The sequence below is a fragment of the Podarcis cretensis genome, assembly GCF_951804945.1.
Source record: "Podarcis cretensis genome assembly, chromosome: 10".
NCBI lineage: Eukaryota > Metazoa > Chordata > Lepidosauria > Squamata > Lacertidae > Podarcis > Podarcis cretensis.
Window position 1 is genome coordinate 76,189,676 of NC_137179.1, and position 21,249 is coordinate 76,210,924.

Sequence of the window (21,249 nt, forward strand, 5' to 3'; positions counted from 1 at the left end):
AAGCAGCCCGGCCGCGCAGACGCACTGACGCCCTTTCCGGCGGGGAAGAGGGCGGCCGCCGCCGCGGCAGCAGCGGAGGAGGAGCGGGGGGGGCGGGGCTGGAGCCGAGGGCCGGAAGAGAAGCGGGCGCCGTGTGGGGGGGGGCGGGGGGGGCTAGGATTCCACACAAGGGGCCAAAATGGTGGGAACCTTTTGGGAAAAGTGTATTTCCGAGGTTTGATGCCTCAGAACATCACTTTTTGGGGGAGTAGTACCATAAAATTATATATCAATGGAAGGATATTTTAATGAAGAATGTAATGCAGTAACTTTTATGAAGGATTATTTATTACAACAGCAGTCATAAAAGAAGAAATGTGAAACACATAGAAGAAATTAGATATGCAGAAGTTCTCACCATGTCACTTAATAGTTGGGTAACCTTTGGCTTTAATTACGGCTTTACAACACCTTCCCATGGAGTGAACCAAGTTTTTCAGTTCAGCTGTGATCATGTGAAACTAAGATTGAATTATTGCCTCTATTAATTGCTTCTGACTAACAAGTTTCTTTGGTCGGCTCCATAGATTTTCAATTGGGTTAAGGTCTGGGCTATGTATTTTTGGGCATTTGTTGTTGTTGTTGTTTAGTTGTGTCTGACGCTTCATCGGCATTTTGGGCATTTACGGCATTTACATTCCCATTAATGACACAAATTCTGGCCACACCTTTTGCTGTCATACATCCCCAGATCATAACACTAATTGGGTGTTTCACAGTAGGTGTAATGCAAGTAGGATGTAAATCTCTGATTCCTTTTCACTTATTTCATGCCATCACTACCAAACAAGGAGATTTGGGTCTCATCATTGCAAATAACACTGTCACATTGTTCCGATGTCCAGTTAACATGGGTTTTATCCCAGTTTAATCTTTTCAACCTTTGTTTGAAAGATAGCAATGGCTTTTTCCTTGGAATTCTAGCATTTAGACCATATTCCTGCAGTGTGCGCCAAACAGTCTTGCACTCAACTTCACATTACATTGCGCCATGTCATCTTGCATTCTCGGATGATTTTCTTCTGTCACGTAGGCACATCTCTCAATACTTCTATTGTCACTTGCTGTTGTGCATCTTTTCCTGCCTTTACCAGTCTGATTTTGTAGTGACTGAAGTCTCTTTATGTTGTTTAGTCGTGTCCGACTCTTTGTGACCCCATGGACCAGAGCACGCCAGGCACTCCTGTCTTCCACTGCCTCCCGCAGTTTGGTCAAACTCATGTTAGTTGCTTTGAGAACACTGTCCCACCATCTCGTCCTCTGTCATCCCCTTCTCCTTGTGCCCTCCATCTTTCCCAACATCAGAGTCTTTTCCAGGGAGTCTTCTCTTCTCATGAGGTGGCCAAAGTATTGGAGCCTCAGCTTCACGGTCTGTCCTTCCAGTAAGCACTCAGGGCTGATTTCCTTAAGAATGGAGAGGTTTGATCTTCTTGCAGTCCATGGGACTCTCAAGAGTCTCTTCCAGCACCATAATTCAAAAGCATCCATTCTTCGGTGATCAGCCTTCTTTATGGTCCAGCTTTCACTTCCATACATCACTACTGGGAAAACCATGGCTTTAACTATACGGACTTTTGTCGGCAAGGTGATGTCTCTGCTTTTTGAGATGCTGTCTAGGTTTGTCATTACTTTTCTCCCAAGAAGCAGGCATCTTTTAATTTTGTGACTGCTGTCACCATCTGCAATGATCATGGAGCCCAAGGAAGTAAAATCTCTCACTGCTTCCATTTCTTCCCCTTCTATTTGCCAGGAGGTGATGGGCCCAGTGGCCATGATCTTAGTTTTTTTTATTTTGAGCTTCAGACCATATTTTGTGCTCTTCTCTTTCACCCTCATTAAGAGGTTCTTTAATTCCTCCTCACTTTCTGCCATCAAAGTTTTGTCATCTGCATATCTGAGGTTGTAGATATTTCTTCCAGCAATCTTAATTCCGGCTTGGGATTCATCTAGTCCAGCCTTTCACATGATGAATTCTGCATATCTGAATTAAATAAGCAGGGAGACAATATACAGCCTTGTCATACTCCTTTCCCAATTTTGAACCAATCAGTTGTTCCATATCCAGTTCTAACTGTAGCTTCATGTCCCACATAGAGATTTCTCAGGAGACAGATGAGGTGATCAGGCACTCCCATTTCTTTAAGAACTTGCCATAGTTTGCTGTGGTCAACACAGTCAAAGGCTTTTGCATAGTCAATGAAGAGAAGTAGATGTTTTTCTGGAACTCTCTAGCTTTCTCCATAATCCAGCGCATGTTTGCAATTTGGTCCCTGGTTCCTCTGCTCCTTCGAAATCCAGTTTGCACTTCTGGGAGATCTCGGTCCACATACTGCTTAAGCCTGCCTTGTAGAATTTTAAGCATAACCTTGTTAGCGTGTGAAATGAGTGCAATTGTGCGGTAGTTGGAGCATTCTTTGGCACTGCCCTTCTTTGGGATCGGGATGTAGACTGATCTTCTCCAATCCTCTGGCCACAGTTGAGTTTTCCAAAGTTGCTGGCATATTGAGTGTAGCACCTTAGAGTTTTAACTAAACATGATCCACCTGGAACAGGAACCAGCAAGCCTCTCCAGTATCCTTGCCAAGAAAACTCCATGGACAAAAACAACAGGAAGTCTGTACCTCTTCATAAATTTAGAAATGCCACCTTTGGTTAAGTTTCCACCAATTTTTCTTCTACTTTCTTCATAACTGTAGCCTTGTTCACTTAATAGTACTATTTTACATCACTTTCTGGGTGACCAGTCAACTCTTGGCACCATTTCTTTAATTTTATTACATTTTACAAGCTCACTAAATGAAAGAACACAAAAACCCCAACCAACCTGATAGCAATCACTTAACACACTGACAAATGTCCTCCTCTCAGCTCCAGTACATAACATCAGTAGCTGAATCCTACAGTGACCTGACTGAATCACTGCCAAAACAAGATGACACCTGATTGGCTCTCTAAACACTCATGCTCATGGGCTACAGTCAAATGAAGGAATGGTACTGCATATCAACCTAAGCAAGTTGTGCTTCCTTTTTCTGGTTATTTGGCTATAACTTTTGATAGAATACAAATAATTGAACAAACTTTGTTGCATTACATTCTTCATTATCTTTCCATTAGTATATAATTTTATGGTATTACTGCAAAAAAATGATGTTATGAGCCATCAAACCTCGGAAATACACTTTTTTCCAAAAGCTTTCCACAATTTTGTCCACTATTCAGGGGATTGAATAATACAGTGGTGCCTCGCAAGACGAAAAGAATCCGTTCCGCGAGTCTCTTCGTCTAGCGGTTTTTTCGTCTTGCGAAGCAAGCCCATTGACGGCTTAGCGGATTAGCGGCTTTTAGTGGTTTATCAGCTTAGCGGATAAGCGGCTTAGTGGCTTAGAAAAGGGGGGGGGAGGGAAAAAAGCCCGCAGGAACTCGCAAGACATTTTCGTCTTGCGAAGCAAGCCCATAGGAAATTCGTTTTGCGAAGCACCTCCAAAACGGAAAACCCTTTCGTCTAGCGGGTTTTTCGTCTTGCGAGGCATTCGTTTTGCGGGGCACCACTGTAGTGAGACTGGAGAAGCCAGCATAAGTTGCAGTCTCAGCTGAATTTGGAGAAACCACTTGGAGCATCCCTTGTGTCAAGCTATTTCAGTTGCATTGGTTTGATTTGCAATGGAGATTGAATAACTTCAGTTACAACTGTAACATCTGGCAGAAGCAATTTCTAGCAAGAAAAGAGTTCGGGTCCCAATACTGCATCTGGTAGTGGCTAGCAGCAATTGATAGCCTTATCCAGGCATAGGCAAACTTGGCCCTCCAGATGTTTTGGGACTACAACCCCCACCATCCCTGACCACTGGTTCTGTTAGCTAGGGATGATGGGAGTTGTAGTCCCAAAACATCCGGAGGACCGAGTTTGCCTGTGCCTGGCCTTATCCTCTATGAATTTGTCTATTCCTCTTTTAAGGACATCCAAGTTGGTGACCATTGCCACTTTTTGTGTGAGTACAGTCATACCTCGGGTTGAATACGTTTCGAGTTGAGCACGTTCGAGTTGCGCTACGTGGCAACCCAGAAGTAACAGAGCACGTTACTTCCGGGTTTCGTGCTTGCGCATGCGCAGACGCTCAAAATGACATCACGCATGCACAGAAGCGGCAAAAAGCGACACGTGCGTGCACAGACGTGCTGTCACTAGTTACGTTTGCTTCTAGATGGAACGGATCCCGTTCGTATCTAGAGGTACCACTTTAAAAGTAATTTAACTAAGAGCTTTGTGGGGGTTTTCTCTCCTGAATTTTCTAACCATCTTCACTGGATGTCCTCAGATCTAGTATTATGAGAGGGAAGGAAAAACGTATCCTGATCCACTTGCTCCATACCACACATACTTTGATAGATCTCTTAACATGAGGAGGTGAAGAGGGAGTTCCCAAGATGGAGGTGGAACTTTAAGGGACACTGCACCTGCTGTCTGCTGAAGTACTCATTTCATACATACATACATACATACATACATACATACATACAATTATTCCCACCGTTTTTCCTAGGAGCTCTGCCTCCGCATGTTATCTTCGCAACAACCCTATGAGGTAGGTTGAGCTGAGGGTGAGTACCTGGCCCAAAGTCACCCCCTGAGTTTCAGAGCTGATTCAGGATTTGAACCCTGGTCTTCTAGGTCTTAGTTAAACACTCTAACCACAACACCACACTGGCTCTCTTCCAGCAAGCTAGGGCACACCTTTTCTGCCCATTTGCTCGTGGCGTCCATGGGTGGGGATTGAGAGAGGAGGTAGAGGCCTCATGATGTGACTGGTTCCAGTCCGCTGCTGTGATTTAATGTGTGGGGAATTGCCAAAAGCTCTGTGGGGTCTGCACTATGGGCTTGTGTCCAGAGAGCGCTGTCTCTTTTTCCTCTGGAACAACTGTTGCTAGCCAGACAGTGAGTGGGACCATATTGATATGAGTTTGTGGGGTGCTAAATTCATTAGTTCAATAAATGTTAGAATTTAATTAGAGCTTGTGTGTTAAAACTGTACTTCAGACCCTCAAGTGTTAGAATGTACTGAAGCTTTCCAACTCAGTACAGGATGGCAGATAAGCCAAAGTTTGGCTTGGCCAGTCCTCCAAACTCAGGATCGTGGTGAAGGTCTTCCATAGCCATGACCAATCCAAATATTGGGTGAGCTGCCACACTTTGCTGAACTAAAAACCCCGAAGGGGAGCACAGCAGGCATGAGTTATTCATTGGGAGAAGGTCCTGGTTGCTTTGATTTATTGCTTACCCTTCACTCTTAAGGTCCCAAGGTGGGTCACAACAATTTAAAATGCAACATTAAATTGAGGGTATTACCCTGCCACCCTGAGAGGATTGTCTCCTTCAATCAGAGGCGCCAACTTGTGAGGGAAATGGGGGACATTGCCGCATGCATGATATTCAGATGTTGCATCAGGATGTTGGGAGGAGTGGCTGGTGGCTGCTTCCCCACTCCTTTCCCTCCGCAGCAGCCAGAGAAGAAAGAGCCAGCCACTGAAGCCCTGCCATGCTCAGCTCCCTGATATGAAGGGGGGGGGCAAAAGAGTTGGGGCCCCTTACTTCCATGTTGTTTGACGTACAGGTATCTCCATATCTTCTCCAGAAGGTTATCACCTCATCTCCATGGCTCTAGTTCAGAGCTTTCCAAACTCTGTCATAACACATTAGTGTGTTGGCTACAGTGTGTTGTGCAAACTCTCCCCACACTCGTCCCAGGGCTGGAAAGGAGTTAGTTTAACCTCTGGTTTGCTAGTAAAATTGAATTACTGAGGCGCAAAATTATGCAAAACTGAATTACTGTGTCATTAAATGATGCATGCCTAAAAGGTGTGTCACCAACATGAAAAGTTTGGAAAGCTCTGCTCTAGTTGGTCAACCTGGGTGCAGGGCACATTTTGATAGATGCTGGAGGTGTAGCCGTTGCTCCATTTTGAGCTGCTCAGTGATTTTCCTCTCATTTTCTGAGTGAGGGTAGCACATGGTAGAAGTTGTGCCAGAATAGTGATGGTGTATTTTTCCCCTTGCCATATAGGATTCCTCTGCCCAATGGCCTGATATGGGCGCAATATCACTGGTTTTTGAAAGTCCTCCTGACACCAGTTACAACAAGCAACCAAGACTTAAAGATCTTCACACATTGTCAATGACAGTCTGCTCTCATCTTAGAATGTTTTTTTCACAAAAAAATTGGCAGGAATATGTTTGTTTTCTTGGAGACTACATAAGACATGTTCTCACAAGTATGGAAATAAAAGGGAAATATTTATTTGGTGGGGAAATTAATCTAGCAAGTTTTCTGAAGAATGTAAACCCTTTTTTATGACACAAAAGCCAAAGCTCATGCAAAACAACAACAGAGAATTTGAGATGTAGAAATTTGGAAAACTGTCAAAGATTGAAATCCCCTTTTGCAAATTGAAAATAGAAAAGGCCACTCCACTGACCTTGTTTACCTATGCCTCCTTTGTTACCAGATCTGCTAGTGCACGTATTCAGATGCACACACAACTTTCATGTCTTATCCCTCCCTCCTGTCCATAACTATGTGAGGTAAATTAGTGTGAGACTGATCCAGTTGAGTGAGAATTTGGACCCAGGTCTCAAGAGTCCATGGACAGCAATCTACCACACCCAACCGATCTCACATTGTTAGTATCTTTCATACATTTATTGCAGCAGATATCTGCACTCTGTGATACGCAAATCCTAATTCAGCCAAGAATCTCCTTGCAGAAGGGATTGGAGCACGGGTGTCAAACACAAGGCCCGTGGGCCGAATCCGGCCCGCCAGACCTCGTCATGTGGCCTGTGTAGCCGCCGCCGGCCGCCAGCCTTCACCTTTTATTCTCGCTTTTTTTTTTTTTACACACAAGAAAGCCGCCTCTTCAGCGCGTGCACGGCAGCCTACAAGCCAGAGAACGTCTGCCCTCTAGCGGTGCCGGCCGTTCTACACAGGAAACCTCCACTTTACATAGTATAATATAGATACAACCGGCCCTTTGAGGGTGACCAAACTGCTGATGCGGCCCCCGATGAATTTGAGTTTGACACCCCTGGATTGGAGGGCTTGAGACAGCAGCATTTGTGAGTTGACAGAAATTTGAATATAGCAACAGTGAAAGTTTGGGAAAGCTGATCACAGCAGCTGGGTGTGCTGATAGAGAGGATCAGGGCAGACCAAATAAGTAAGAAGATCCAAATAAGTGGATTAGTCACATACCAGAACACACATTACTTCTAGTTTTTAACCTCCCGTTGATTTTTGTGTAAGTGTTTACTTATGGAGAAAGGGGAGGGAGGATAAAAGGGGAATCAAAAAGCAAGTTGTTAGGCATGTCAGGAGTTTGGCTGAGGAGGGTGTGGTGCAATGTGATGTCTCCATTTGTTAGTCTCAATCAGGATTTACAAGTAGAGCTGCTTTCATTTGCTGGCAGTTCTGATAGTGTCTCCTGCAGCCCATGTGAGTCACTTGCCGACTCATGGGCACCAAAGGCTACTTCTATGTTCTTCCCAACTGTGGCAACAATGGATTGATACACACAGCATGTGTGTTCTCTGGTGGCTTGAACAATTAACTGTACAATCTTATACATCTTATACTCAATGGCACTTATTGCAAGGTAAGTCACTATAGGACTGAAAAGTTAAGGTCAAGGAAAAACTGTAATCACAATTGATGCCTATGCTTGGTGATACAATCCATCTCTGTTGTTTCTGTTTCGAAAGAGCAGAATATTTTTAGCTAGGGTTTAAGTGACTTCAGGTGGCGCTGTCGGTTAAACCACAGAGCCTAGGGCCTGCCGATCAGGTCGGCGGTTCGAATCCCCGCAACGGGGTGAGCTCCCGTTGCTTGGTCCCTGCTCCTGCCAACCTAGCAGTTCAAAAGCACGAAATGCAAGTAGATAGGTACCCCTCCGGCGGGAAGGTAAACGGCGTTTCCATGCGCTGCTCTGGTTTGCCAGAAGCAGCCTACGTCATGCTGGCCACATGTCCCGGAAGTTGTACGCCGGCTCCCTCAGCCAATAAAGCGAGATGAGTGCTGCAACCCCAGAGTCGTCCACAACTGGACCTAACAGTCAGGGGTCCCTTTACCTTTAAGTGATGGAAAAGGCCTGTGCTTATCTAGTCATAAGTAGGTCCCATTGAGTTGAATGGGGCTTACTGCTGGATGAACATAGAATTGAAGAGTGGGTCTTTTTTTTTGAGAGAGAGAGATGGGCTGTTCCAACTTTCAAGGTAAGTTTTCTTTAAGAAACCAACTATATAAATGTAAAAAAGAAGTTAAGAGCAAATTGATACTAGATTAATTTTAAGGTATTCCCTATTGGAAATGTTACAGTCAAGCATGGATGGCGAACCACACACCCAAGGATCAAATGCCTCTGGTGTTTAGGACTTTCCCCAGGTCTGAGTCATTTTGGGCTTTTTGCACTAACATGAGCACCAGAAACCAACTGGTAACCAATGCAGCTGTTCTGCAACAAAGGTTATATGTGATCTCAGTGGAACTCCAGCCAGTAATCTCACCACTGCACTTGGCCTAACTGAAGTTTCCAAGTCATCTTCAAGGGCAGCCCTACATATAGCACATTGCAGTAATCCAATCTGGAAGTTTTTATGATCAAGTTATTTGTATCCAAAAGGTAGCTGGAGAACCAACTGGAGCTAGAAAATGGAACTTGGAAACTACCTAGGGCACTTGAGCTTCCAAATGAGTGTTGAATCCAGGAGTGTTGAATCGAGCTGTAGACCAGGGGTCAGCAACCTTTTTCAGCCATGGGCCGGTCCACTGTCCCTCAGACCATGTGGTGGGCCGGACTATATGTTTTTTTTGGGGGGTGGAATGAACGAATTCCTATGCCCCACAAATAACCCAGCGATGCATTTTAAATAAAAGGGCATATTCTACTCATGTAAAAACACGCCGATTCCCGGACCGTCCATGGGCCAAATTGAGAAGGCGATTGGGCCACAGCTGGCGCCCGGGCCCTTAGGTTGCCTAATAGACCTATTCCTCCCAGCGGATTGTAACATCACTCAGGACATGCTGTCTGCCCACCTCCTGGATCATAACACTTTTGTCTTTTCAGGATCCACCATCAATTTATTGGCTCTTCACCACCAAAAGTCACTCCCAATTCAGACAGAACAGAGAGAGACGGCCTACAGCGTGTCGTCCATGTATTGATGACACTTTACTCCAAATTTCCTTTTTTTTTCCAAAAAATTTTTTTTATTGGTTTTCACAGAATTATAAACAAACAAACACATAAAACAAACAAACATAAATCATAACCTTATTAAAAATTGCACTTATTAACATTCTTAAGCGACTTCCTCGCTACCTCTTGGTGGAATTTCAATGCATATCCTTTTAACGGTTTTCCAATTCAGTTCTTATAAAGTTTAACTTGAACATTAACATCCTTAGATCTTTTTGTTTTGAAATTAAACATATTAATTCATCACTTAACTTATATAAAATCCTAAGCCCACTGAGTAACTGCAAGCTGTTTCCAATTAATTTAACTTGACATATTTAACTAAGTAATCATTAAATTTAGTCCATTCTTCCTGATACTACTACTCCTGGTCGCGGACTCTTCCGGTTAGGTCGGCTAGCTCTGAAAAATCCGTCATCTTCATCTGCCATTCTTCCACCATTGGTAGTTCTTGCATTTTCCACTTTTTAGCTAGTAAAGTTCGAGCAGCAGTTGTGGCATACAAAAATTCCAAACCTGTTATTCCAAGAAGAAAGGCCTCTGGTTTCTATACATTCTTATAAATGTATATTTCAACATTTTTTTCAATTCATTATAAATCTTTTCCTACACTTTACTCCAAATTTCCTGATGACATGTCCCAGAGGCTTCGTATAGGTGTTAAATAGTGGTGGTGGGGGGGGGGAGATTAAACCCTTCGGGACACCACAGCTGCTGAACAGTGGTGTCCCATGACTACTTTCTGGAAACAGCGCTAAGGATAGGAGCTGAAGAACAATGCTCCAACCTCCCTGACAGTATCAAAAGCCGAACAGAGAGATCAAGGACAAGTAGAGTCACACTCCCCCATTTCTCTTCCAACGAATGTCAGTCAGGGTGACCAAGGCAAGGTGAAGCCAGACTGGAATGGATCCAAGTAATTAGTTTTCTCCAAGCATGCCTGAAGGTGAAGCACCTCAAAGGGGGATGTTCTACTCCTTCAATACAAGTGGTACTTCCCTCTCAAGTATTGCTCACTTCCTGGATCCACCCAGTCAACCCCTTGTGGCCAGCTCTGAGGACTTAAGATGGGCACGACTCTTTACTGCCATATCTTCCTCCTCAATGTTAGTGGCACAGAAATTTTAGCAAATATATACCTAATACAGTAAAGTGCATGGGGTAATTCACATTCATGGGGCTTCACACTTTTGCCTCTCACCTCATCCATCACTTGCCTGTTGCTTCCAGAAAGCTGCCCCAAAGGGAAAGGTAAGGTAGAGGACCCCTGGATGGTCCAGTCAAAGGCGACTATGGGGTGCTGCGCTCATCTCGCTTTTCAGGCCGAGGGAGCCGGTGTTTGTCTGCACAAAGCTTTTCCAGGTCATGTGGCCAGCATGACTAAACTGCTTCTGGTGCAACGGGACGCAACAGGACACTGACAAGTGCCAGAGTCCATGCACAAGGAAACACTGTTTACTTTCCCGCCACAGTAGTATCTATCTACCAGCACTCGTATGCTTCCGAATGTTGGCAGGAGCTGGGACAAAACAACAGAGGCTCCAGAATGGCAGATGAAGATGTTGGACTTTTTGGAGATGGCTGACCTGATTGGAAGAATCCGTGATCAGAAAGGAGAGGAGTATCAAGAAGAATGGAAGAAATTCAAAGACTATTTAGCCAAATATTGTAACATAAGATAATTAGAAGTCACTTGAAAGTATCAAACAGGCTTAGGATTAGAATAAGAATGAACTGTAAAACATTATGGATTTAGATCATTAAGAAAAGAGAAGAAGATAGTACATTGAAGGAGTTAATTTTATTAGAAATATGATTTTGGAGAACTGTTACAAGGTGGTACAATGAAATTCAGTAAGGGGGGATTTGAGGAAGTCAGCTAACAATGAAAGTTAAATGGGGTTTTAGAAGTAATGTGTTTATATTTTTGTTTTGTTTTTTTCTTTAGTATTGTGATGTGTTTTGTGTGTTTTATATGTTATGTTTGTTATAAATGTGGAAAATTAATCATTTTTGACAACAAAACAACAGATGCCCACCCCACTGTGTGGATTCAAACCGGCAAGCCCAAGAGGCTCAGTGGTTTAGACCACAGCGCCACCCACCTCCCTCCCTCCCTCCCTCAAAAGGGTATCCAGCCCTTGGATTCCAAAAGGTGCCGCACCTCGGCAGTGCGGGGAAATATAAGAGCAAACACTGATTTAAAACTTTCCCTCCCTGCCCCCTTTTAAAGAAAAGCAAGACGGTAAGAATTGTGAAGAAGGAAAACCTGGATGCTGTATCACAAATTAACAACATACCGGTAGTTTATGCTGCTTATTAACTGTGCAGTGTAACACTGTACTTGTTGCGTTAAGAATGTTTAAAACTGTCCCTTCATTGATGCAGTCATTTCTTTTCTTTGTTTCCTAAAACTTGTAAAATGTCTATTAATAACAACAGCTGCAACTACATTTCTTAACCCTTCTTGATTGGTGTCTAAAGTCCAAAAAAAATAGCATAGCAGTAACTGTTTATTCTTTCATTTTAAAATTCACCAATCCAATATAAATGTTCAATGCAAAAAATAAAAAGATATTCCAATCAAGTGTATTTCAGTGGTTGCAATACTGAAAATACATAGCTAAAGAACAATACATATGAAGCCTCCAACCAAAATGTAACTACTTGGCATGTGTCCTACTTGAGTTTATAAAATATGAAATGAACATTGTTACGGATTTGTCATAGGTTGATTTACAGTATTTTTCCATGTATAAGACGACCCCTATTTTTTTGAACCCAAAATTAATAAATCAATACTTTAAACAGCCTGTAACGGTTGGCAGAAGCAGCAGTGGAGCTCCGACCTGCAAGGCACCCTTGCCTTGTTGAGCTTTCTTGGGGGAAGTTGGCCAAAGTTGTTGAGGAGGAGGCAGCAGCAGCAGGCGAGGACAAGCATCCCCCAAAACAGTGCCAGGTGAAATAATTTGTGGTTCTGGCGGCTTCTTCATGGCAGTCACAGACAGGTGATTAGTGTGTGTGTTTTACCCTTGTGCATTCCCCATTCGTGTAGAAGACAACACCCAATTTGGGTCAAAAAGAATGGGCAAAAAACATTGTCTTATACACAGAAATGTAAATCTTGGGCCAAATAGTGAAGTTTTCTGTTCATTTTTTAATAGAATCATCTACTTGACTTGCTGTTGAATTTGTAAGTCTTTAAGGCGCCACAGACCTTGTTTTTGCTTGCTTCGAAGTAATCTGCAGTACTTCAAGAACATGCTTGGTAGAAATAATAGCTATTTTTGACGAGCAATTTAGGAATAAATGCATACGGTATTTCTTAGTCATGTTGTCTAAACCTATCTTCTGACCAGCCCAGCGGTTGCAAAATCCACCTGACACACAAAAGCCGAGCGAGGAGCTCTGGAGCGGAGACCGGCCCGCCTTGGGGCCTCGGCCGCCCGGCACGAGATCCTCCCGGACTCCGAATTAGCGCTCTTTATCTCTTAAATCTGATTTTGCTCTATTATACTCGTGGAGAATGAATTGTGCTTGCGGGAGGAAGTTCTGTGCGCGCCTCTATTTTGCGACGAGCATTTCCCCCCGCCGATTAACCCCCCCCCCCGAGAACTGCCTGCGCGTTTCTCCTCCTTTTCTTTCACTGCGGTGCCCTCGGGGGGGGGGCCTCTCTTTCTTTTTGGGGGGTGTTTGCGATTCCAAGGCGCGCTTTCCCCGCGGAGCCCCGGTCCCGTCCTCCCGTCAGCTCCCCTTCGCCCGGCAGGCCTGGCCAAGAGTTCTCGGCGGCGCGTCGGGAGGGACGAGGAGGCCATTTGCTTAGGGAGAGACGCGCGCGTCTTCTTCGCCCCGCCACGGTCTCCTCACGCGCCGCCGCCGCCGCCGCCGGCGGGAAGGAGCTTGGGCGCCCAGGGAGCGAGCGAGCGAGCGGCGGCGGCGGCCTGTCGGAGGAGCCCCTCGCTGGGAGGAGGCGAGAGGGCACAAAATGGCGCTTCTCGGCTGGCCGCCGCGACAGCCCCACGCCCCCTTGCCGGGCGCCCCGCGCGGGAGGAGGGCAGGCAGCGCCGGCGAGAGACCCTCCGCCGCGGCGGCGGCGCCGCCTCCTCCTCCTCCATTAGCAAGCAGGACGCGGCTCTCCCCGCCTCTCCCTCCGCCTCCCCGCCCGGTCCTCGGCGTGGCGCGCGCTCGCGAGCCGGCCTCGGGGTGGCGGCCCGCCGGCCCGCCTGTCACATCCGCCGCGGGGCGCGCCTGGCCTGGGCTTTCCCCAGCAGGTGGCAGCGGGATCCCAGGCGCCGCCGCCGCCGCCGCTTCCGCCTCCGCCGCCTCCGCCGCTTGGCCCGAGGCCCCCGCCGAAGCCGGCCAGGCGCGCCTCTGCCCTCCTCGCCAGGCGACGCCGCGGGAGAGGAGCGACGGCCGGCCAGCAGCCTCTCGCCAAAGTTGGGAAGGGGCTGGGCGGCGGCGGCGGCGGCGGCGAGTCCGGAGCCAAGTTGCCCCGCGCCCCCAACTGCGCCTCTTTCTCCCGCGTCTCCCACGGGAGAGGCGGCCCTTGGGGGTCTTGTGGGGCTGCTGCGGCTGCTGCTGCTGCGCGCCGCGCTCTCCCTCCGCCCCGCAGCCCGCCTTCCTCGCCGCCGGCCCGCCCGCCTCCTCCCCTCGCTCGCCTTTGCTCCCACACCATGGAGTTTACGGAGAGGAAGAGAAGCAGGAAATCCCAAAGCTTTAAACTGATAAATCAGGGTAAGGTGTGCGAGTGTCTTGGTGTGCTGTTGTTGGTGTGGGATTTGTGCTCGTCTCTGGGGAGAAGAAGAAGAAGAAGGAGACTTCATGTGCAAATCTAGAGGAAGAGCAGGATGTTATGAAATATGTGCCATTCCCTTCTGTCCGCCTCTCAATATTTAAACTCCCTAATTGTATTAACGCTGGAAGCGCTGCGTGTGTGTTGTGTATGGCGGGGGGAGGGAGTCTTCTCCTTCTCCATTTTAATAAAATGGACACTTTTTTCCTCGGTCGGATGAGACACATAATGAGAAAGTTAGGTCTTGTTTCGCGGTGAATGCCTTTTTAAAAGAAAAATAAAGGCTCAAATTAGGCATAACGAAACATTCGTCCTTGGGGAGAGGGGGACCTGTTTCTTTCTCCTTTTTGAAGTACTGAATTCCTCTGGGTGCGCTTGCTGTCTTCAGCTTTGTTTCTCCCTTTCCTTATGGACCCAGACACGCACCGAGACGAGGAGCTTGGCGGAGGTTGCCTTCAGCACACGCGTCCACAACGCAACCCGTGAAACCACACAGGATCGGGCGCGGGGCGGGGGGGGGGCAGGCAACTTGTCCTTCCCGTGTGAGCTCCTCGGAAGAGGAATGCGGATCTCTAAGCAGAAAAATGGCAGGAAACGTGTAAAAAATGTGCCCTTTCACTTTCGTCTAAGGGGTGTGTGTGTGTGGATGGATGGATGGATGGATGGATAGATAGATAGATAGATCGATGGCTCGATCCTTGGTGTTGTATAACAGGTGTTCTCCTTGGGAGGTTTGTACTCTTATTTCATTTGACTTTAAAACATGGCTGGAGAAGGTCCTTAGCACTGAACGCAAATATCTCCATGAACTGCGTATGTGCCCTGCATGATAAGTTGAGGGCAGGTAATTTAGAGGGTAGTGCTGCTGCTACTCTTCTTCTTATTTGATAGTTCATCATTAAATAATTCAGACACTCTTCTTTAACTTGTCATTTGTGGTGGAAATTGGATACAGTATAAGATTTCTGAAATAAAGAACTGAGAAGGAATAGATAACGTAAACGTTGGTTTTCTCTTTTTTTTAAGCCTATGGCAACACATTCTTGAAGTTTACTTTTTTAACCAAAGGGTTGTGCTTATAGCGTGATTGCTGTACTGTTGGACAGTAACAAGCAAAGACTAATGTAAGGGAACTGTCACACAGTGAAAATTGGACTGATTTGTTTCAGAACTTCTTGCCTTTCAACTATACTTAAGTTATAGTATATAAAAGTAGCTGAACGCATACGTTTCCATAAGATAAGATTCAATCAAATAAGTCCTCAGCAATAAGAAGTAAATGCAAATTACGTTCAGTGCTCAGGGGTTAAAATATTCAACATAGCATTTTATCTGACCTCCAGTTCTACAAATGGTTTCTTTTCCCTATTGAAGCGTGTATGTTTTGATTAAAAAAAAATAAGTAGATGGTGCACAAAGCAGTTTTAAAATTTACAGTTTTAGAAAGTGTGCGGTTCATCTGACATTTCTGAGCTGTTGTTTTTATTTGACTGATATGAGGATTTGTTTCCACTGTAGTTGATGTTTCCCTAGTTGGTGTTTCCTTAGCAATAGGCCTGTTCCTTCTGCTCGAATCATAACATCAGGAATACAGAGAAGTCTTGTTTGCTGTCATGGATCTGATAGGCCCTGGACTATAATATCCCAGGGAAAGGAGAGTATGACAGAGGATACTGCTAATTATTATATTATTTGAAGTTTACTATATATTACAGCTTTGAAACTTAACACTCATGTGACTCAAACTGTTCATGATTTATTTGTATTGGATGTAGTACTGATTTCCTATTTTGACACAGTAGTTGGGTAGGGTAGTATTCACCTAAGTTTTACTTAGAGTAGATCTATTTAAATTAATGTCTGTGACTAAGTTAGGTCCATTAATTTCAATATATCTCCTCTGAGTAAAACTTAATTGAATGTTATGCATAGTCCTCCTTGATACTTCGACAATTTTATATGTTTGTATTTATTTTCATAACATTTATACACTGCTTGATTGTAAAAAAAACTTCAGAGCAGTTTACAAAAATAATAAAACAATTAAATTATAGGTAAAAACAGTTAAAAACAACTATTTTAAACATTCAATGTGATTACTGCTCATGGAGTCTGGGCTTAAGATAAAGGTTCCGAGGACATGTTAAACTGCAGTACCAGCACAGGTTGGAAACGAGCAAAAAAATCACATGAATGGTTGCCACACCAGAAAGAACTGCGTATGGTGGCTCAATGTCAGAATTATGCCAAAAGGGTGGCATAAATCTTTGCTGAAACTTCCCCCCAAATGACTGTGTGTTGAGTCTTGTCTGTTGGTATTGCCTGTCAGTCTCATTGCTTGAGTCATAAATCATACACCCTTATTGTCTTCTGTTGCATTGTTTGAAGCATAAAGTCTAGTGAACCTTCTTAAGTATTATAATATGAATCTTTTTTATTATTGAAACCCAGCCCAAGGGATAGAGTAAAGGATTAGCACTTGTCCCAGCGAAGAGAAGGTATTGCAAGTCTTCTCAGACTCATAATTAATGCAGAAGACGTGAGTTCCACAGGTGTGGGGAAAATCATTGAGAATGTCTCTGACACCCAGATGAACTTGGAGGTTAAACTTCATAAACCTGGAGAATGTGGTCTGTAAGTAACAGTGTAAGCAACAAGCCATTTTACAAATTGGTGATGTTCAGGTAAAGGTAAAGGTAAAGGTACCCCTGCCCGTACGGGCCAGTCGTGTCCGACTCTAGGGTTGTGCGCCCATCTCACTTAAGAGGCCGGGGGCCAGCGCTGTCCGGAGGCACTTCCGGGTCACGTGGCCAGCGTGACGAAGCTGCATCTGGCGAGCCAGCACCAGCGCAGCACACGGAAACGCCGTTTACCTTCCCGCTATAAAGCGGTACCTATTTATCTACTTGCACTTAGGGGTGCTTTCGAACTGCTAGGTGGGCAGGAGCTGGGACCGAAAGACGGGAGCTCACCCCGCCGCGGGGATTCGAACCGCCGACCATACGATCGGCAAGTCCTAGGCACAGGTTTTACCCACAGCGCCACCCACGTCCCGCGATGTTCAGGAGGCTCACATTTTATTTATTGTATCTGATTAGGGACAAAATGATATAAATGCTAGAAGATTATCTGGAATTCAACCAAGTTTATAGTATCTGCCGTCCTGGAACTCCTGCTTCAATTAATTGTATATGATTGTGACTCTCGCCAATATCAGGTTAGCATAGCATTAGTTTCAGTGGGAACACTGGATGCTACATGAGCCCAATTGGAATGAATGGAGGTTGTGCAGTCAGTGCATAGTGCATTGTGATTTTGATATATTAGGATACTGTATGGTGCCTCCTGTATTACATTCAGCTAGAGAGACCAGTGGTGTCCGCATGCCCAGATATTTAGAATCTTGAACCAGGCCCTAAATCTAATAATAATTTCAAGTAGAAGCATTAATTTATTTTAAAATCTAAAAAACAGAAGAGTCTGTTCTGAACTTTTGGAGGACAAACTGTAGTTACTTGTTATATTTTTGTCAGTGCAGGCATGTTTCCTAGCCAAGGAAGACTATATTGTGTATTACATTTGGCTCAGGGGCTGTGTGCTCACTTATTGTAATATTAAATCTTTATTTCAAAATTGCATTTAGAGTTTAGCAATCCATATTGCCTTGGTGAAAGCTAGAAATTGTGAACATAGTGCAGACTCTTAGTTCCATTCCTTTCTCCCCAGTGCAAATGTCTGAATGGATCGTGTGCTCCTGTCTAGCATGATTCAAGTAAAGGATCTGGTCGCTCTGTTTCCTTGTCTAAAACCCAGTTCCCAACGTTCTGTTGAACCAGGGATAGCCAGCCTCTTTGGACCGGTGGACACAATTTTTGAATTTTGAGAGAGTTCTGGGATGCCAGCCACAGAATAACTGCTGGGGTGGGAGAAGGCATAACACAAAATGGCTGCCATGGGGAGCATGGCACAACACAAAATAAGGGGGACAGCTACCCTTGGAGACATTCCACTTACTATGGGAAACTAGCTTTTTCCAGGCCCGTACAGAGGGTTGGGGGGCAACTGGGTACTCCTGCCCTGGGCCTCAAAGAGCTAAGTATACCCGGGGGTCCTGCCAGGGGCCTAATGGGCTTATGCTGCATTGCCAAGAATGCCCTGGGCTTCCCAGCTGCCCAGAGACTTAATGGGTGTAACTGTATTCACTGCAGGCCTTCAATACTAAAATATGGACCTGCATTACTGTGTACTAGCGTAGAGCGTCTCATGGACAAGACAGGCCTGGCTCTGTCCTACTGCCCTTCATTGTGTAGAACCCCCCCACTCCCCCCCCAACAGTGATGCTGTTTCTGTCTAACAACAGAGAACATTTCTTAGTACCAGGAAAAATGTACAAAGTGGCCACACCACACTCACTGCCATTTCACAGAAATTGTTTAGAAGGTACCTTCACATTTTGTCCCATAACTTACTTTCTAGGGAAGAAAGAGACTTACTTCTTTTTTAAAAAGAGAGCTTGCCAGTTAAAACCTTGTAGGTGCCGTGGTATCTGCAGGCATTGGGTTGCTGACCCCTGTGGTACACGCTAGTGTGATGAAGAAACAACCACCATGAGACGATGCAGATGAAGGAGCAGCTCTATGGACTACACAGGCAGGACTTGCACCGGCTGGAACTCCCATCAGCGAAGGGCAGGTTTACCACTACCATGGTGGTGTCCTCAAGTGCATCTGTTGATTTTCTTTCACATAAGCTGAGTGGTTTGCATGAGTTTGTAATAAGGAAATGTAAAATCCTGGCTTTGGGGACGCTGACACTGGTGACTCAGCCCTCAGTGGCGGGAATAGCATAAGCAGGTACTCATCCCTTAGTGGCCCTTGCAGTGCAGCTGCCCACCTCTGTGCATGCCCGTGGCACCCTAATGACGGGCATTTTGATACTGAAGAATAACAGCGTGGTTATTTTCAGGCAGGGAACAGAAGAAACCATCAATTCCAGGGACCCTGGGATCTTTAAATATATACATCTCCTTTTGTGCATAACACTTCCCTAAGACTACATAAATCCTGTTGCAAAAATGTGCTTAGGATTAGGCTGTAAAAATGAGTTAGGCTGTCAGTTTTTGCATTCTCACTTGGAAATCATTTCCTTTGAAGGCAGTGGGACTGACTTCTCAGTAAACGCGTCCAGAATTAATTTTACACTTTCTTATTCCTAGAACTTAATAAGAGCTGGAGTTTATGTAGTCTTTCTCCTAGACTCTTACAACATCCCTGCAAGGCAGGCAATATTCTTATTGCCATGGATGAAAGGCTGAGGTTGGCAGGTAGTGTCTTGTCTAAAGCACCCCCCCCCCAGGTGAATAGATCGCTGAAGTAGGATTTGAACTCAGGGTATACCACTCTTTGTCTTACCCTTATGTTGCTCATATTCTCTATTTCTGCTGTGGCCTTTTTTATCTTAGGGTGTCATTGTTCACCTTTAGACCCCCTTCTCTCCCGTGACCCTCCCTTGGTTTGCAGCAATGGTTTTTAAAGTTTTAGATGGGCCTGGGTTGGCCCAAGACTGCTTGTCTTGGTTGGGCCAGCAGGCTAAGTGCCAATAATTTAATGTAATGTGCTAGATTTGTAATGCCTTATCCCTTGTGTTTGTGATCACTCCTATGAGGATGATAGCTCTTTTGTGTAACCCTTTTATTCCCTAGGGTCTGTCTCGCAGAGACTTCAAAGCATTCTGTGAGTTCATGCAGACTAACACCCTCAATCATTTTTTGATTGCTGGCCTCTGAACTGAGGACAAGTGTGAGCCCTGATAGAAGAACCATCTGTCTATTTGTTTTCTTACTTTGAAGAGACTCAGTGCAACGAAGTTTGTGAACCTCCTGCTCTATAGCAGAGAGAAGAACAAACATGCAAAAGGTGGTGTCTCCTCCATAAGTAAACATCTTGAGTAGTCACTCAAGGCAAACTCAGTCATAGAATGATAGAATTGTAGGGTTGAAAGGGACTACAAGGGTCAGGTCATCTAGTCTCAATGGAGGGGGGGCTTGAACCCATGACCCTGAGATTAAAGAGTCTCATGCTCTACTGTCTGAACTATCCCAGTCACCACTAACCTTTGCTGATGAGAGCAGGGATTAGGGACCCATCATTTGATTTCTCTGATATTTTTGCATAGAGGAGATAGTCAATAAACTAGTTTTGTTCTGACATTAGATCACACTTCCATTGGATGTAATGGATATTCCTTATACCAGACTCCACTGTTACTGAAGATTCCTTATTTCTGAATATTTAATCTGTCAACTGCAAGCCTAAGGACAGAGTATGCTAGCAGTAGGGTCAGAAACAAAAGCCAGGAATATAGTCTTCCTATAAATGCCTGCCATAATTCCTTTTTTCTGCTTGCATATACCTGCCTGTTTGTGCCTGCATAGGTATTATTACTTATTCACTATGTAGTTGTGATAAAAAGGGAGCTTCCACATTCATTGTATGTATTCAGTTTTATTTGAAATTTTTTATTAATTTCCATTCGTAGAGCCTCATCTGTTCCCGTTAGAATTCATTGGCAACCTTCCCAGATAAAAGGCCAAAGAGCTAAAAGGTTATTCATTGAGCTTCCCACTAATTTTGTCATCAGGCAAGACTTACAAATTTCTATTTGTCTGTAAGGATGGCACACTTTTCATTTCTGTCAAAATCTCCCATGCATTCTGAAAGACACAGCAAAAGACAACACTCCAGATAGTTGGTGTCTGCTATATTCATTTATTGTGAAAATGAACACCACAAGTGAACCCCCAGACATAGCTGTTTGCTGAAATATGGAAAATATTTTGGTTAAGTGCCTTCAGCAAAAGCAGAGGGCTTTATTTGTTTTTAGGGAGGGCTGACACAGAGCACGTTTTCATTGACTGATCAGATGTGCATGGAATAAAAAAGCAGATACATTGGGAGATTATGAGACAAAATTGTAACATCGTATTCAGTGTTCATTTTTTTCCAGATCACTTGAATTCTAATTCATCTCCCTATTTTTAATTCCAGATTATCACCATGAGGCATACAAGATCCCTGACTATAGTAATGATGTTAATGGGGAGGCCAAAGAAGCGCAACAATTTTATTTAGGTATGTTCTCACGTTGAATAATTTCTAAATGGCACA

At 44.8% G+C, this 21,249-nt stretch overlaps 1 protein-coding gene and 1 long non-coding RNA gene across 4 annotated transcripts in view; one reads left to right on the forward strand and one right to left on the reverse strand.

The window, feature by feature from the left end:
• Positions 1–8,278: 8,278 nt before the first annotated feature.
• Positions 8,279–13,255, reverse strand: LOC307225531. Its single transcript, XR_013843056.1, has 2 exons — positions 10,493–13,255; positions 8,279–9,807 (listed from the first exon to the last, which is right to left on the reverse strand). It is a non-coding gene; the product is annotated as an uncharacterized lncRNA (long non-coding RNA).
• Positions 13,256–13,870: 615 nt separating this feature from the next.
• BEND7 (BEN domain containing 7) overlaps positions 13,871–21,249 on the forward strand; it is a 56,402-nt gene continuing 49,023 nt past the window's right edge. The window contains exons 1-2 of one of the 3 annotated variants that reach the window (XM_079993709.1): positions 13,871–14,025; positions 21,130–21,213. In XM_079993709.1, coding sequence (XP_079849835.1) covers positions 13,965–14,025; positions 21,130–21,213 — 145 coding nt within the window. In that variant the 5' untranslated portion in view covers positions 13,871–13,964. Of the gene's footprint in view, positions 14,026–20,638; positions 20,687–21,129; positions 21,214–21,249 lie in introns of those variants that run through there. The other 2 variants (XM_079993711.1, XM_079993710.1) reach the window with 2 other exon arrangements.